This window comes from Malurus melanocephalus, unplaced genomic scaffold (genome assembly GCF_030028575.1).
Source record: "Malurus melanocephalus ecotype Western Australia unplaced genomic scaffold, MMel_1.1 scaffold_18, whole genome shotgun sequence".
Classification (NCBI taxonomy): Eukaryota; Metazoa; Chordata; class Aves; order Passeriformes; family Maluridae; genus Malurus; species Malurus melanocephalus.
In genome coordinates, this window is record NW_026623250.1 from 1,633,414 (window position 1) to 1,650,795 (window position 17,382).

At 34.8% G+C, this 17,382-nt stretch overlaps 1 protein-coding gene across 4 annotated transcripts in view; it reads right to left on the reverse strand.

Annotated features, from left to right (window-relative positions):
* KIF2A (kinesin family member 2A) overlaps positions 1-17,028 on the reverse strand; it is a 33,838-nt gene extending 16,810 nt beyond the window's left edge. For 2 of the 4 annotated variants that reach the window (XM_057389645.1, XM_057389642.1), the window contains exons 1-13: positions 16,916-17,028; positions 15,570-15,689; positions 15,092-15,146; positions 13,035-13,157; positions 12,386-12,486; positions 9,931-10,026; positions 9,100-9,154; positions 5,940-6,102; positions 2,594-2,684; positions 2,388-2,451; positions 1,891-1,982; positions 1,508-1,650; positions 603-807 (exon numbers count right to left, since the gene is read on the reverse strand). In XM_057389645.1, the coding sequence (XP_057245628.1) occupies positions 603-807; positions 1,508-1,650; positions 1,891-1,982; positions 2,388-2,451; positions 2,594-2,684; positions 5,940-6,102; positions 9,100-9,154; positions 9,931-10,026; positions 12,386-12,486; positions 13,035-13,157; positions 15,092-15,146; positions 15,570-15,689; positions 16,916-16,993 (1,386 nt within the window). In that variant the 5' untranslated portion in view covers positions 16,994-17,028. The remainder of the gene's footprint in view (positions 1-602; positions 808-1,507; positions 1,651-1,890; positions 1,983-2,387; positions 2,452-2,593; positions 2,685-5,939; positions 6,103-9,099; positions 9,155-9,930; positions 10,027-12,385; positions 12,487-13,034; positions 13,158-15,091; positions 15,147-15,569; positions 15,690-16,915) is intronic. The other 2 variants (XM_057389643.1, XM_057389644.1) reach the window with 2 other exon arrangements.
* Positions 17,029-17,382: the final 354 nt, after the last annotated feature.

Consider the following 17,382-nt stretch of genomic DNA (forward strand, 5'->3'; position numbering starts at 1 on the left):
AGGCAATTTGCTATGAAGAAGAGCTGTCAGAAGCGGATATCAACTTTSAAGGTTTGCTTTAATTTTTTGCTATTTTTTTCTGAACATGTTGCTGTTGTTTGGCTTTAGTCAATATATTAACAGCAGTAGAGTATGTTGTAAATGTAATTTTATTTTTAATTGAAAGAAAGAGTGAAATCAGTAAGAATGTTTCCTATTAGTGTTTCATATCTTGAGTGCCAAAGTAAATCACTTGACTTCCTATTTTAGATATATATCAGAAATGTCTGCAAAGTCAGCCTCTGGGGACTTTTCGTGAAGTTGGTTTTTTGCTTTTGCTTGTTTGAGGGTTTTTTTTTTTGTTTTTCAGTTGGTTGGTTGGTCGTTTCTGGTTTTGTTTTACAAAAACTACATGTAAGTTACATGCAAGTTACATGCATTGTTTCTACTTGGGACTTAGYAGGTGTCTCAGGGATTTAGAGGAAAAATCAATACATTGTTCTATCTGTCACAACAGCAGACAATGCAGACAAGCAATGCCTGCACAAACACTAATTTTTCTAGTCACTTCTATTGTAAGTAGGCTTCCACCTACTCAAAAGCGATAGAAACATATCAGTTACCTTAAGTGCTAAAAGGCTCTTGTTAATTTCTGCACCTTCCAGTCGTGTCTGCCTATCGGCACTTGAAGTATCTGCTCCTCTTTCATTGCCAGCCAAATCAATCAGAGAAAATTTACCATGCAATTTCCCTTTCCTTCTGAGAATAATCTGAAACACTGCATGGCTTCGAGATGAGTGTGCATTTGCAGATGTCTGGCCAGATGTCCTTTAAATAAGAGAAGAGCAGAGAAAGACATTAATGGGTAGAGGACCACACACGTTAAACAYTAACCTAACAATGACAGGTTTTTCAGGGCTGGTTCCTGCATTTTCTTATGTGCTGACAGCATTTCTAACACTCTTGGGGACACTAGATGTAAAAGCCTAATAATTGGATATACACAGTACAATTATCACTCTTTTTCCATAGCTTCGAATGGAAGTGGAAGATTAGCAACATTTTGCCTCCCTTTTAAAATCAGATCTTCATATATTTCAGATTATCAGAGAGCTTACACAAAAAATGCTGATGGCACTTTCATCTGATCATGCAGCAGTCATGTTCAAAGCTAATTTTAAAAACAAGCTGAAGTCTTKAAAAAAATGCTTAACCTCTGCCAGTATGCATCAAGGCCTTTCAGAGATGAAGAACCTGGCAGCATTCCAGTTTTTAAATGAATTGCATTTAACTCAGTAAGCTGCTTACATAATGTATGCAATTCACATCCTCCTGAAAAATCAGTTATTTCTCTCTAGGAGACAGAAAAACTCTAAATGTCTTTATTTAAAATGTAGGTAGATTCCTTACTTGCAGACAGCATAAAAAAATCATTGCATATTAAAAGGCATTACAAACATACCCCCAAAAAATCTTGTTCTGATATTTTAACATGCCATGAAAAACTGGTGTAAGCTATGGAACATACCTGCAGCTGTTGCCTACTTCAATAAGCTTAAGAACATCTTCCACACATTTGACTTCACGCTCCTGTAACCCCACTACCTGGACTTGCTGTTTACCGTCTTCTAATACTCTTAATTTTGTCTTCCTGTTCAACAAGTCAAAAACCTTTGGGAAGAAGGAAAACAGAACAGTTAAACAGGAGCATTAAAAAAATTCCTGTTTCAAATTCCGTGTAAAATAATGCAAAACATTCAATAGAAAAACWTGATTGGAAGGGAAATAGAAAGAATTCTTTGAAATATAGCTTTTAATACAAAGAGAAAAAAAATGTTTTATGTGACAAGCTCAAAATTTTGTTTGTGTATGAGAAATTCCCTCTTTCTCAGAGAAAGACCAGGTATTTACCTTACCACTGTAGATCTCAAAAAATGTTGCATATACTTGAAGTTCTAACTTCTTATAGTTTGGCTTCTTTAGCATTAAAAAGACATCTCGAGCTGTGAATACATTTCCAGAATAAAAAGAAATCTCATCATGTGTTTTCATTTCAGTGCAGATTCATTCATGTGTAACATTCAATTTTACAGCACCTCATATTATGCAAGAATAACAGATAGGGTCAGTTAACCGAGTCTAAAACAACACAGTCTAAACTGCCACACTATAGTGGGAAATGCAGATGACACTAAAATTATAAACTTCCATCATCTGTTATTGCATTTTTTTACGTAATCTATATTTACATCACTGTTAAAGGRTACACATCTAGGAACACCTTTTGATGTTACCAAAGCTCCACTGTAATGCAAAATACGTAAACTGCTATGTTTCAGTGACAAAAAGTAGAAAATTTCTTGATCTCAACTGATCTGCAAAAAACCAACTGATCAATGAAGTCTTACCTGCAAGTGCATATATGCCTTTAGAACAATCTTGGTTCTTTCCTGAAAAGTCACCACCCATAGTCTAATTAAAAAAAAAAAAGAAGAAAGAAAAAAGCACCATAAAAATCACAGAACTGTAGTTTACATATTTCTTACTTATTAGAACTCATCTAAGTGTGTCACATGTAACAAGAGTATTGTGAACTTGTGGGAGAACTACTTACATGGGTTTTTCCACTGCCCGTTTGTCCATATGCAAAACAAGTGGCCATTCCCCTTTCAAATATGGTCTCCACTAATGGTCGAGCTGTAAACCTTAAATGCAAAAAAAACAATACTTAAGAAACGGAAGTATTTTAATATGCCACTACAACAAGGAAAATTAAAATGTTAAGGCCAGAAGTGACAAAATTTGTCCTATACTTTGAGAGGTCAAAGGACATTTATACACTGATTTCTGACGGAGACTACTAGCTCTGAGTTATTAAAACTTTCCAAACCATCAAAAGCGATGAGGTCTCTCCCATTTGTTTTACAACAATATTATCCTCCTTTAAACCCTAAGAAGAAGATGTCCTTGTTTAAACAATCCAACACCCCATCATGTTCTACATGGAGCTCCCTAAAGATGCCAAAATAAAAGATAGTGAAGTAGGACAGTGTAGCAGGAGTTTTGCCAACACAAAAATTCTGTTGTAGTTTTTTTTTTCTCCTCAAATCAACCTCCAAGTTTAAATTTGAAAGACAAGTGGTCAAAACAACATTGCACATCTCAATTTTTGAGAACATACCTTAAAAATGTCTCAAGAAAATGGATACCCAGGCTCTTAAGCATGAAAAATCTAGTTAGCCCTGAGGTACTATATGCTGTGTCAAAAATAGTATCTGCAGTATCATTTCTTGTTTTAGAGAACTAATTTTTACTTTAAGAAACACAGTTATTGTTCCTACTTCAGCTGCTTATCACCATTATTTCATTGTAAACTACAAAATCAAAGGATAAACTAATGGAGTTACATATGGAGATGAGCCTCACTGCAAAAGTCTGTCTTTCTAAACTTTTTCCAGTAGCTTACACATAAATTACCTATAAGTGACCAATAAAGGAAAAAAATTATTCTAGAAACACTGAGATGTTACAACCTTCTCTCACTCCACTTTCAAACATAGGATCACTTACCAAAGTAATATGTGCAACACTGAGCCATTCAGCAGCAACCCAGAATTATGTAAGGAATCCACATCTAGCTGAATCATGARTTTTCATCAAGAATACACCAGATGATTCCTGAATAGCCTTACTCTTTCTTTCCTTGCTTCTTTTAAGTATATACCTCCTGTCTTCTCAGGAGACTATTTCCATATTTTGATGTTTGTTCTTTGTATATATAAAATTTAAAAATTCACCAAGTCTATCCTGCTTAGAAGCACATTCCATTACTTTTGCCTTATTGAATTTGAAACTATTTATTTTGCTGATCTATTAAAAAGGGACTTAAATGTATCTATTTTAAAGTAACACAAAATACCAAAATATCTGAAAAATAAAGGATTACACAACTGCTAAAGATACTATATGAAAAGAGTCCAACTTTACTAGAACTTCTATTTGCAATCTTCATCTTTCAGAAATGTAAACTGGTTCTCCTTTAAAACTCTGAAGGCATACCTATTTCAAGTAGTGAGTGCTTTTAAATATTAACAAAAACTTACAACTCAGTGTTGCGTTCATGGATTAAAAATACTTAAAATACAAGTTAASCAAAATAATAACAGTAGTAATAATGGTAATAGTAATGGTAGTAGTAATACTGGTGGCACTAGCAGTAGCAGTAATGATAGTACAGTAGCACTTTTCTAACAGCAGTTTTTTTGTTTAGGCATACAGTAATTTTAGCGTACTGGAGAAAATTGGAGCATCTTGACACAATATTCTTTTCCTCATTATGACTCTGATGAGGGACATACCTATCTTGCTCTTACTTATGTTATTACGGGGACTTTAAAGCAGATTGCCCTTCAAGTAATAATCAATTTTGTGCCATATGAGRTAAAAGGAGAAAGAGACTTACTGTTTCAGCATGAATACAATAATCCTAAAATATTTTCCTGTATTTCCACTGATGTATTACATAACTAATAAAATAAAAAAAAACACCCCTCACATTTAAACTGTGTTCACATAGATAMATAAAAGGAAGGATGGAGATTGCAAGAACTGATTGTCAAACAAGAGAATTATTTGATGCATGATCAGCCTGCTGGCTGTCCCATAGCTCTTTGGTATCGAGGAAGGGAAAGGTGCTACCAGCAGACAACCAGCAGAAACAGAAATCTCCAAGGACACAGCCTTGCTGCTTAGAACTCTTTTGTTACTGCCCATGTTGAAAGATTTTCCTTCYGCCCCCTTCTTTAGTTACAACAAGCATAAGACAAAAGATTTTATTTTCACAGCCTTTTAAGAATTCTTTTACTATGGTTTTTTATCCACTAATTATCTACTATCAATCAGCTCATGATCCTAGCTTTCACTTTGTTGTAGATCAAAAACAAAAATTAAGATATTTCTGTCAATACCCTTTAAGGCTCCTTAAAGGGTAGGAAGCACCTCCCAAGGATAAGAAAAGTTACCTTCACCAATTCCCTCTTTAAATCAATATTCCCTGCAAAAAAACTTCACAATATTTAGACTGTATACTAAGATTCTGACCAAGATTATATTATGGTGTCTAACCTTGCCCATTACTCTATGTGCTTCATTTAGCTACCTGTTCAAGGCAAATAGCTACTTCTAAATGAGCCTTTAAAAGTGCAGTGTGAATTACTCTGTACCAACAGTGCAAGTGAAACAGAAGAGCAAAGAAGAGAAAATGGAGATACAAAACACCTTGGGCCCTGAAGTGGATGTGTGTTTTTGTTGCTGTTGGTTTTGAAATTACAAAGATTTGGCATTTTCAGCAAGATAACTTAGGTCCATACATTTCCATGCTACATCAGCCAGATTGCTTCCAGAAGATAACTTAGCTCAGGTATCTCAGCAATACTGCWATATAAACTCCCACTTTATTTGCAGTCTTTTTTTGCCCTCTGCTGATTTGTTTCCATCTCCTAATTATCCTACATTCAAACTACAAGCTCTTTGGTGCTAGGGCTCTCCTTTTCTTCCACGTTTCCTGATGACCACAAGCCATGACTCAAGTTTCTCAGGTGCTGCAMATACACTAATAGTAAGACAATAACCCAGAAGCAAATGGAGAACTAATTGCGTGGCTCAAGTAACCAGGAGCTGAGGAGGCAGTCAATACTTGCTACAGCCTCGAAAGCAGCAGGGCTTTGAGGAGGACTGGGAGCAGGAGTGAAGTCAACAGAGGTGAAGATGACATTGCAGGTGAAGAATTAGGGATAATGATTTAAAACAAAAGTAAACAGGTAAAAGAATGGAGGTAGCAATATACCATCTGGTAACACGGAGAACAGGAATAAAAACTACAACCAAGGCAAGTGTAACAGTTATTAGCATGGAAAAAACACGAGAAAAAGGATTCACCAAAAAAAAGCATATACACATACCTGTAAACCATTTCATTAGGAGCCGTGTCATCAAAGGCATAATCAAAACGAAAAGTTTGGTTTTCTAGGTACCTTGTTAAATCCACCTTTTGTTTTGGTTCATGTACCATCACAACATCTTTACTAGGAATTGTTATTACATCAAGGTCTTTCATTAAAGTTTCTATAAAATAAGTGAAATATATATTTAACTAACGACACATCATTATTTTTTACATTTTCCCATTATTTACACTCTTATAACATCTCAGATAACACAGCTCCTCCAAGTAACAACACTGCAATGGATTTGGGCTTCTGATGTCTAGATAGTAATCTGCTAAGCAAGAGATTTTATTTTGGAAGTCTAGTTATGCTATCCTACCAATTGCTAGAAGTTAAAGAGAGGTACAAACCATTTAGTAAAACCAAGATCAACAGATTAATTACAGCACTATCATCGTAACTTGTTACATCTTCTATAACACTTTTCATGGATTTGAGATCTTTTTCCTCAGCAATTCTATAGTCTTCTGCAGCTTACYACCATATCTGTTGAGTTTTTATAAATATCTTCTGTAGTGAAGAAACTAGATGCTAGACCTATACTGCTTAGRCTGTCAAACTTGAAAACACAAAGAAATTAACATCCTCATGATAATACATTTTATTTTCAAATTTCGTATTTTCTTTAAATCCTTAAAATTACAGTCATATGTTCACAGCTTTTAAAAAGAAATATTTTGCTTTCATTCCTCACAGATATTTCCATTTGTGTATTCCTCCTGGAAACTACAGTGCATATCCTTTAAAGTAAAATCCTTTCTAAAATTACCTTGTAAGTAGAAAAAGCTGAAAATTATAATGATCCTTCCTATCACTGTGACTTTAACAGTGAGATCCCAGATTCTAATTACTATACAGCACTGCAATTTACTACTAATTCTTGTATGGTATATGAGTTAGCAATCAGAGAACCCGGTGATCCATAACATGCACAAAAATAAAGACCCTTTGTGTGTAGTCAGTACTCACTAATGYGTCCTACTTGCATTTCTATGTAAAATTTCTTAAGGCATGCAGTTCAAGAATTTTATGTGACTTTATACAACCAAAGAGAAACCTTTTCATGAGTCAACAACCTTTTCATGATCAAATAGTACAGTGGTTACCATTGCATTACATTACACACCAATAGAAACACACATTTCAGTCACTGCATAATCAATTTTTCAACTTCACTGCAATAAAAATAAAATAGAATTACTCTGCAGTAATCACAGAGAGAAAGTAAGGAAGAGTGASAAAAATAAATGTATGAGGGACAATTCTTTGCAGCAAAATCTTTTTTGTTTAACCAGTCAGAAAAGGATTTATTTTTAAATTGTTTGGAATAAAACATTGACTTCCTCCCAGTTATTTGCTATGAAAGCCTGCATTCCTTGCTCATGAAAATTAGGAATAGTGTCTCTGAAACCCACCATACATTTCTTAACTATAAATACATGTCACTGAACTAAAATCTAAAGTGTCGCTGTGAACACCTAGTTCCTGAGATGTCAATCCATGAAACAATAGATACTAAAAATATCTAATGTTTTTGGTGATAATTCTGTGTTTGTGAGATGACAAAAGAAATTAATTTCATTTCTTCTGTTCATCAGGTTGCAATCTAGTATCTTTAATTTTTCTATACTTTTCTAMAATTTTATGAGAAATAACTGTTTCATATGAACTGAGAATTTTCAGGCATTATATCATGTGGGTACTGGATTACCATCCCGTGCATGGATTATTTAGTTAACACTTTTTKACTACAGTTTATTCTTAAAAATTAAAAATGGCTTTAGTATCAACCTCATTTTTACTTTTGACATTCAACTTCCCACAATCAACTCTGATCTACTTTTTTAATAGCTCTCAACCACTAATACCTAAGACATGCAACTTTCACAACATCAAATCATACTTCTGAATCCCAATTCACATCCCATAACAACTTGTTTWCATTTACTGCAATTCCACTTTGTCCACCTTCACTACAGGTAGAAGGTGGTATTTTCCCCCAACAGTAAAATTAAAGAAGAAAAAAAGCAGCAATATGAAAGGGAAAAATAAGACAAAACCTAAGTGTATACTGGCATCAACATATGTATGGGAAAGGGAAAACATTTCTCCCATTTTCCTCTGGATATGCTTCAGATAATCCYAAATGTGTAGTTCTGACAGTACAAAAATAATAAATGGCATCCCATGTTGCTTCAGCATCACACTGATGCTCTTTCAAGTCCTTCAGCAGAACAGAATATAAGACAAAGAGAAGGAAAGAAACAACTTGCAGCACTGAATTCAGAMAGGCTGCAATTCAGCAGTATTTTTGTTCCCAAATTCCTGCTGAAAGCAAAGAAGTTCCTAGGAAGATCGAGATTTAACTGGAGTTGAAAGTTGTACAGTTTTTGTTGTTTGGTTTTGTTCAGCTTTTTTTGAATACAGGCTCCAGTCTAGTGAGCAGGCAGTAAGAAAAATAGTTGCAACACCATCACATTAAAAATGTGATGTTAGGRAGTACTTTTAGTAACTAACAGTTTTTCAGTGGCATTTGATACGCTCTAGGGTAATTTGGCCAGCCCTAAGCAGCAAGTCCAGTGTGTACAAGTCTTCTGTTTTTCTGTAAGCCACTAGCCCTGGAGGATGTCTCAGACATGTTTAGGCACCTACTGTGTCATAAGACACTCCCTTGATGTCTGAGTCAAGATCACTTGAAAGTATGAAAATACATTACAAAAGCATGCATAAAAGTTCTCAYTGTGTAACTCTCTGCTCAAATCACTTGAAGGACACTTTAAAATAACAGTGACCTTAACGCAGTGTAAGAATATTGTAGAAATTACATTATAATTAATTTTCAGATCAACTAAATACATCCTAGATGACCTTGGGAAAAAACTGCACTCTCCCGGTGCCTCAGTTCCTAATACACAAAATCGTGGCAGTTAAGCTACCTTTCTCCCCATCTCCACCCAGATTATGACAAGTCTTTGAATGTTCTAGGTCTGTCACACAATTTGTCTAATATAAAAGTTTCACCATTGATCAGGATTTCTAGAGTACTTAACACAAAAAATGTTACTATCAGAAGTAGCTTTCCAGATAAATAAATGGAAATATTTAATGATCATACCTTTTTTATTGAGTGGTCGTTTCCGTACACAAACACAAATCCTGTGCTCATCAATCTGCAGAGGAAAATCTGTCAGTGAACTATGCCCCAATTCCAGTTACAAAATATTTAACTTCATTTGACTTCTCTTTTTGAATTGAGTAACAAATCAGTTAGCCAAAGAGAAATTTCCAGGACAGTGTGTCACGTGAACATGTAAAAGTCCCTTGTGTCTGCACAGTTGCCAAGAAACCCAAAAAGAAGAACCATACATTAACAAAACTGCCTGCAGACAGTGATCTAATCCTACAGACCAACAGGTACTATTGGACTATTGCAAGCAAATCCAGCTTTAACAGGGTAGATGTGCTATTGACAGAAATTGGGACATTCTCTGATTTCCATAAAATCTGACAGCCCTCATCATTTAAAGATTCTGCTCCTCTGACTTGTCTGCAAACCAAAAGCYCATATGACCTTCAAAGATCAAATATTAATCATTACACTAAACAGGGTTTTTGAAATAATGGTTTTGTGGGCACATCCTGTAGCATCCTAGGAAAGTTTACCACATAAAAGCTGAGTGACTACTTAACACATATTGGCTTTATTTAATAGTAAAAATATATTGAAATAATTTAACAATAGTTCAGTAAACTAGGACTTCCAAAACCTACTCATTTCAATATTAAAAAAAATAYTGGAAAAATAAACCCATGTTATACTGAATACTAATATATATTAAAATACCTATTTTCACATTTACAGATAGAAGTATACATTGGGAAAAAATGAAAATACATAACRAAATCACAGAAGGCTAACACATTTTGATGTTGCTGGCATACTTACAGGATCTGCAGTTGTCAATGGTCTATAATCCAGACTTCCCCTGAAATCTCTTATCATACACATAATTTCATAATTTGGGTTTGTAGCATCAACATCCTAGGGAAAAGGGAAAGAACAGAATCTTTACTATACTTTTTCTTTCCGGAAAAGGCCTAAAATAATTATCTATAAGAAAAATACACATTAAGTGAAATCTTTTTTTTTTTTTTTTTCCTGCAAAACGCCAGGAATGTCTCTTGCAAGTTTATCTAAGCTTAATGTCTTCTTCCACTCTGACCATAAAGGAACCAATTATATGCTTCCTATGTCATCTTTTTAATTGAGGATTCATTAACAGTCTACTCAAGTCTGAGGAATTACTCCTGCCTTTGCCAGAACCTTCACAGTAAAGAAACACACAACTTTTTAATCTGAGTTATGGCACCCTGACAGATGCAGAGATACTCCACTACACAGGTGCAACACACACCAAAGAGGACAGCACATGAACAACAGCTACTCGAAACACAATCCTGCTGGATACGAATCAGCTAAAGTAGCTTGGTCCTACTCCAGGTCCTCTGTTAATTTGTACATATATTTGGATGCATTACAAATTCTTCAAGAGTCCCAGACCCCCAGCAAAGCAGAAGCAATTCCAAGGATACCAAGTAGTCTACATCCAGGCTGTGGTGGTTTTGGCKCGGATGGAGCTAATTTTGTCCATATAACAATGTGGTATGCAGCTCTGTTTTGGATTTGTGCTGGAAAGAGAGTTGAATGATAAATGGATTTTTAGCTATTCTCAAGCAGCACCTACACAGCAGAGTCCTYCTTTGGTCCTCACTCCACCCCACCAGCAAGGCAGCCAACACAGGACTGCTGACCCCAAGATACAGGCTCAGAAGACAATGCATCCTTAAACCTGGAGCCATCAGTACCAGACTGAATGGATATGTAAGAGGCCACACACAGAGCACCACTAAGCTGAGCCTGAGCCTACTCTGCTCTCTGCAGAACAGATTAAACAACCTTCCCATCACGACTCCCTGCAAATACCTGTTTTATGACACTTTAGGACACACTGCTGATGCCAAACAGCCAGCTCTGGTGCTCAGACCTTACCAAGTTTTGCACAGCTATCCCCACATAATATAAAACTTCTGCAGCACAGCTGGCTGTGGACACAGTGTAGGGCCTCTCARAAGCACTGCATCGAGTTYACTAAGCTGAAASGGAGACATTTTATTCTTTGTACCTGTGACACAACCAATCCTCGCCTCAGAAAAAAAGTGYGCTGGTAATCGGAAGTGTACTGCACCTTGAAGTCATTCATTCTGATGACAGTCAACTAAAAACTGCTGACAGTAAGTCTTCACAAAATGTTTCTTTATAACATTCAGAAATGTTATAATACTGCTTATTACGGCGAAAACGTTTACCTAATATTCTTCAAGCCCTATTTAAAGGTTTTGCACACTAGAAGTCATTGCTTGGTGAATTATTGCTGGATTTCACAACAACTTCGTCATACAGAAGTTTAAGCCTCAGATGCAAAGGGAGTGTTTACAGAAGAAGTAAAAAGAAAATTTTACAAATAATACCACTTCRAAGTATTTTAATATAAAGCCAAAAATGGTCATTCCACACATATAAGACATATTTATGTTTTCTGTAAACAGCTGTAAATTATAAGACACAAATTTAACTAAGTGATTTTAGGTCAACTTGGAAACATTAAACCATGAAAAGTAAATTGTATGAATGATTTACTTGACAGTGGTAATTCTCATGTCAGCARCAGATTGGTACTATCTCTTTAGAGACTAACACATATGCCCAGGGCTGCCAGCAAGATAACCCTTGTAGTTTTGCTAAAGCTTTCAGATCATTGACAGAAAATCATTTACTATTAAGAGATTTTTCTCAAAGGATTAGSAACACCATTTCCTTCACACAGGTTTTTAACAGCTTGCTGCCAAAATGCTTTCATTATGAAATCATAAACGTATAGACTAGTTTAATGAAAGAAATATTAAAAGTTACTATTAAAACTTAAGCCTCAAATACATCTACAAAGCATCAAAGATCATAAAGAACAATTTATCATAATTTTGTATTACCTCCTGTAGAATAACAGTTCTCTCTAAAAGTCAAAAGGTTGATTATTGTCAAAAATATTTTTTCCCTAAGAAATAGATATCATCAGTAGCTGTTCTCTGAAGAACATGCAGCAAGACACAATTGAAAGCAATGATTTATGTAGGAAGAAAAAGAGGGGGAAAACCATTTAAAGTGGAAGTGACAAGAACAAGGCTACCAAACACCAAGATATTTGTCAAACATATATACTGAAAGAAAACATTGAATTTCAAGATTATCACACTTAATAAAAATTATTAAAGACTGAATAAGCACAATAATTTTGTAAATTTCTCTTGCTGACATGTTTTCCATTTGAGCTAAAAATACTAACCTGAGCTCTTTTTTCTCTAAGTTCCTGCTGCTGTAACCTTCTTTTTTCACGCTTCTCTTGCAATTTTTCAACCTCTTTTACACAGTTAGATTTTCTACGTGCTTAAAGAAAAATATGTGATTTTAAAATACTTTTACTATTTACACAGTAAACTTAATTTAAATTAACATATCAATAATTACAATGCATCAACTATGAACTATATTATTTAACAAAWCAGTATTAGTATTGAATTATTATGGCATTTAAATTTCTAAAATGCATTAAATTTATTAGAAAAAAAGTCATGGGAATGGGACAATATACACAAATAAAAATATATGACTTTGAAAAAAATATTTGGACAGATACATGTGATCTCTTGGTTTGAATTAAAAGTAAGCCCAGACAAATTAAAAAAAAAAATAAAAAAATAGACAACACCACCATGGTTAGAAGAAAATAAAGGAAAAACAAATTCCAAATACTAGTACTATTACAATGAAAATGAACATTTGTTGAGCCACAGCTTTCTGAAAAAGCTCCTCAAGGAAGCTCACAGACAAATGAGCCATGTAGACCATTTGTCATTTATGGATAAAAACATAATCCAAGAGAATGTACATGTAATGCCCAGAATGAATGAGTCCTTGATACACGGTTTACATACAAGGGGGTCCAAATTCCTTTTTTGCAGCTTGAACTGGAGATATATCTGAAACACTACCATTCTGTTGAGAGGAGGAAGACTGCTCGGGAAGCTGAGTAGGTCGTGCACGTGCAGAACCAACCACTGCAACAGAAAAGCATAAAGCTCATCTGGACATGGAGGAGTAACCTTTCTACCCACTTCTAAAATGCTTTGTTATGATGAAATAAAATGATGCCCCTTTCCAGACACAGAAATTTACTGTGGATAAGAAGGAGCCATATTCATGGAATGTCTATTAATAAAAACATCCACTATGCATTTTTTTATCCTAGTGCTGTACATTAACAYAATGTAATTATTTATTACCAATGCTGCACATGCATATTTTCACATACTGCAGAATTAGTACAACTCACTGTGTGCACAGAAAGAAGTGTCTATTTGGAGATATGCAGTCCTGAAGCATGAAGTGCTTCTATTTTATTATATTGTAATTACACCCAAAAAAACTAGTAAGAAAAGAAGTCCCACTGTTTCACATTCTCTACAAAATGCCCCAACTCCATGGAGCCTATGATCTCTGGAGGAGCAAAGAAACAGAAATGATAGCCAGTGAGATGCAGCTCAATCTGTAAGTGCAAGAAACAAGCCTTTTTGCCTCTATACCAGAAGGAATACAGACACGATCGATATGTCTAAACTTATGCATTGATTCTATACGTGCTAAGAACATCAATTTCTGAAGATGCTGTGATGTCTTTTTCCATTGAATGCAGTGGGAGTGGTGAGCATGAAAGCCTCTCTGATGGTGCTGAATGTTTTAAATTGTTTTTCAAATAGTTGCTTCAATCAGGTCTGCTTCAGCTGGCCCATTTTCTGCACATACTTCTACCACAGTCAGAAGAGTGCAAAAGTGAAGGTATCAGCTTTGCTCAGTAACCCAGAGATGACAATCCAAGTTAAGGCCAGCTCACTGTGGAACATGGAAGCAACTCCAGAAACAGGTTTTGAACAGGACAGACAAGATAAATGCCCAGATAATTCCACATATCATAGGAGATCTAGCTTATAGCACAAATTGACTACASAAAAATAAGACAGTGTGCTGAGAAAAGATGAATTATTCAGCCAAAAAAGAAAAGCATTTAGACCAACAGTGAATAGTAAGTGGCATGGTACTTATTAAAATACAAGTTGCAGGATTATTTCATACCAAACAGATCATTTACTACAAATGACAACATGTATGGATGTGAGGATAGTCCATCAGTAAGGTAGCTCATATTTAAACCATATTAGGTTGGAAAATAAACCAAACTGCTCTTGTATTTTCAGTCTGCTTAATACCCCCAGAGACAAATGGCAGAGGACAAATGTCATTCACCAGAAGAATCTGATCACTTAGATATGTCTTCCAAGTTTAAACAGATGGACTGCAATGTAGTCTGAAGTAACGTGAGTAGATTAATGTTTGGAAGAAGAATCATCACCATCATCAATACAAGTTAGTTAAGTTAAACATAGCAGAGAAAATGAAAACAATAAGCAGTAATTATTCTCTCACATGTCATAGAGAGAGAAAAACAATAAGCAGTAATTATTCTCTCACATGTTACAGATGCATTACATCTGTATTCATCCAATACATACTTTTCACCTATTCTCTCATAGTATTTCAGCAATTTTTTTCAGGTATTTCACTATTAACTGTAGAGTGATAAAAAACTTGTGCACTACTTACTGTATATTGAAACATTCAAATAAGCTGAGGACACTTAGTCCTCATATATGAAAATGCATAATTAATTAGCTTCAAATTTTTGCATCTTCAGTTAATTCAGTTTAACTTTCATAATGCTGTATTGTTTAAACTCGCATATAAATATTATTTGTACAGTATGAATTCCTAAGTATACATAGGAATAATTCTAGGAATTACATAGCATGTCTTTAAAACGCCACAGACATACATACCAAATGAGAAACACAAAGCTATTAAGGAATACTAGGTAAGCAGGAGGTCAAAATGTTACTGTATTTTTTACTCCATTAAAATGGAAAGAGATAGCATTTACCTCTATTATCTCTGGCAGGAGGGTCATTCTTAGAAGGTATCACAGTTCGTCGACTCTACAAAAGAAAACAGTCTTTCTTATTGAAAACATAAACTGCAGCCCCATCTCTGCTTCTTTCCAGTGAATGAAAAAACCTAAACATGAACAAAAGAGACCTGATTGCTGCCAAATCCCACCATGAAAAGGGGTGAAAGCTGATTGAACTGTAGGTACTGTTTCAGAAAACTCCAAAACCTGTATTTTTCTGTATTTTTCATTGAGGCCTATTTAGTTATAAAAATATTAGTTCTCAACTCCCTCTCTGCCAAGCCTGTTCTTAAAAAAAATTTAGAAATCCCTATTCGCCACAGGAAAAAGAAAGGAACACAGGTATCAAATAGCACCACAGACATAAAAGTTAATTAAAAAATTCTAGCATAACATCATGTACAGAACTATGGTATAGTAACCATGAACATGTTGCATAGATATTACCAACCTTCACAATTTTGTTTACTTTGGCTGACGAAGCAGGTGGTGGTAATGTCTCTGGACTAGGTTCAATATCYTCATCAGGTGCAAGATCTGGGTTAAGTGAGAATATGCTCTCTAAATCAATCTGTGAAAAAGAGCATAAAACACATTAATGACACTTAAAACAGTATAAATCCTCACTATATCTCCTGTTATGTTTCACAATAAATATCTGAATTYTTTTCTGTTTGCTAAAAAAAGACTAATCTTTGGTCCTTGTATTATTTGAAAACACATCACTCAGTAAAGAGATGAATTAAAAGTAACCGACATGTAGTACAATTTTGTAAGGTGATTAAACTGAAACAAAAGTAGCTAGTATTACTATAGTAATTTGACAATTACAACATATGCAAGACACYCTATAACATGAAAAAAGGAAATACCAATTCTGGGAAATTTCCCAGACAGTGCAAAAGAAACAAATTGCAATGATCCAAAAAAATCAAACCAGAGCTGAAACCATGTAAAATTTATCATGCTTTTTTTAAAAAGTATTATCAAGAGTCATTCAAACTGCTGTAAAATGTAAGGAAGCAGGGGTAGGATATTAATTTTTTTTTAAATTTATTTATGTATTTTTTATATAAAAGATTTTCTAAAAATGTTTAAGAGCTTTGGTCTCTGTAGATTTCTATTTCTCTCGGCTGRACCTCAATGCCGTATAGATTCTGTGTGACTTGAGTAATGAGTTCAGCTGAAATCACCAGGACTTTCTCATGGGATTTTTTTTTCTTTTTCCTGTGTTTTCATAAAACCAGTATAGTGTAATTATTTCTGACATGCTTATCCAAACTGAAACTGGATAACACGGTCCAAAATTTAAAGGCAGATGGGGTAGCCAAGTGTTATACAAAAAGACACAGTGGTCTAAAGAAAGCAAGGCTGGAAAATGGTTACTGAGAATAAATGAATAAGCAAACAAACTGGCAGTTAAATTCCTCAAGAATACAAACACAAGATTTCTGATTTAGCTCTCCTCCTAGTATCCTGTCTAAAYTGTGTGTCATTCTCCCTCTTAAAAGCTTGATTTTTCTACTTGTAAAAATAGGTTAACAAAATCAGCTTTTGYCATCTAGTTCAAAATCAATAGATGAAAAGAAATTGTTAAAAGCTATGACACAGAGCTCAGGAATTCAAATTTACWACAGAAAACAGAATTTGCTCAATACTTTCTGTACAAAACAGTCTGTAACCAAAGAACCATCAACTAAATTAACATTTATCTCATTTTTGTTTGCAGCACAAATTCCAAAGTAATATYCATGCATATTAAACATGTTTAAAAATGTTCTAAATAAATAAGCTTACCTCTTTCCCTTTAGTATCCCCATTTTCAATCCATTCAACAGTGACACTTTCATTATCTTCATTTAGGGATGTCACCATAGCTTGGTGAATTCGTCCTAGAAAGCAAACACAAGTGATCATTTATGAACTGGTGGAAACAATTTCAAGAACTTACTTTTATCCCTGCATTGAGACATGCAGACAGAAGTAGGAAGAAGCTGGTTGAAAAAAAATTAGATGATAAATAGAAGGTGATTGCAGGCCACATACTGTGAAGTGGCTCAGACCTGACCCACCAGTGGAGGCTCTAATGGGCCAGTCAGCACATAAGTGAAAAGCACAACTGAAAACAGAAAATTGAGTGGTTAGTAAATAGAACACCTCAGGAAAAACATACCACTTAGACTGTCTCTCCTTGAGAGAAGAAAACTCCGATACTAGAAGATTCCCACAGGTGCTAAAGGTYCCTGAGGTGTACTTCATAAAGG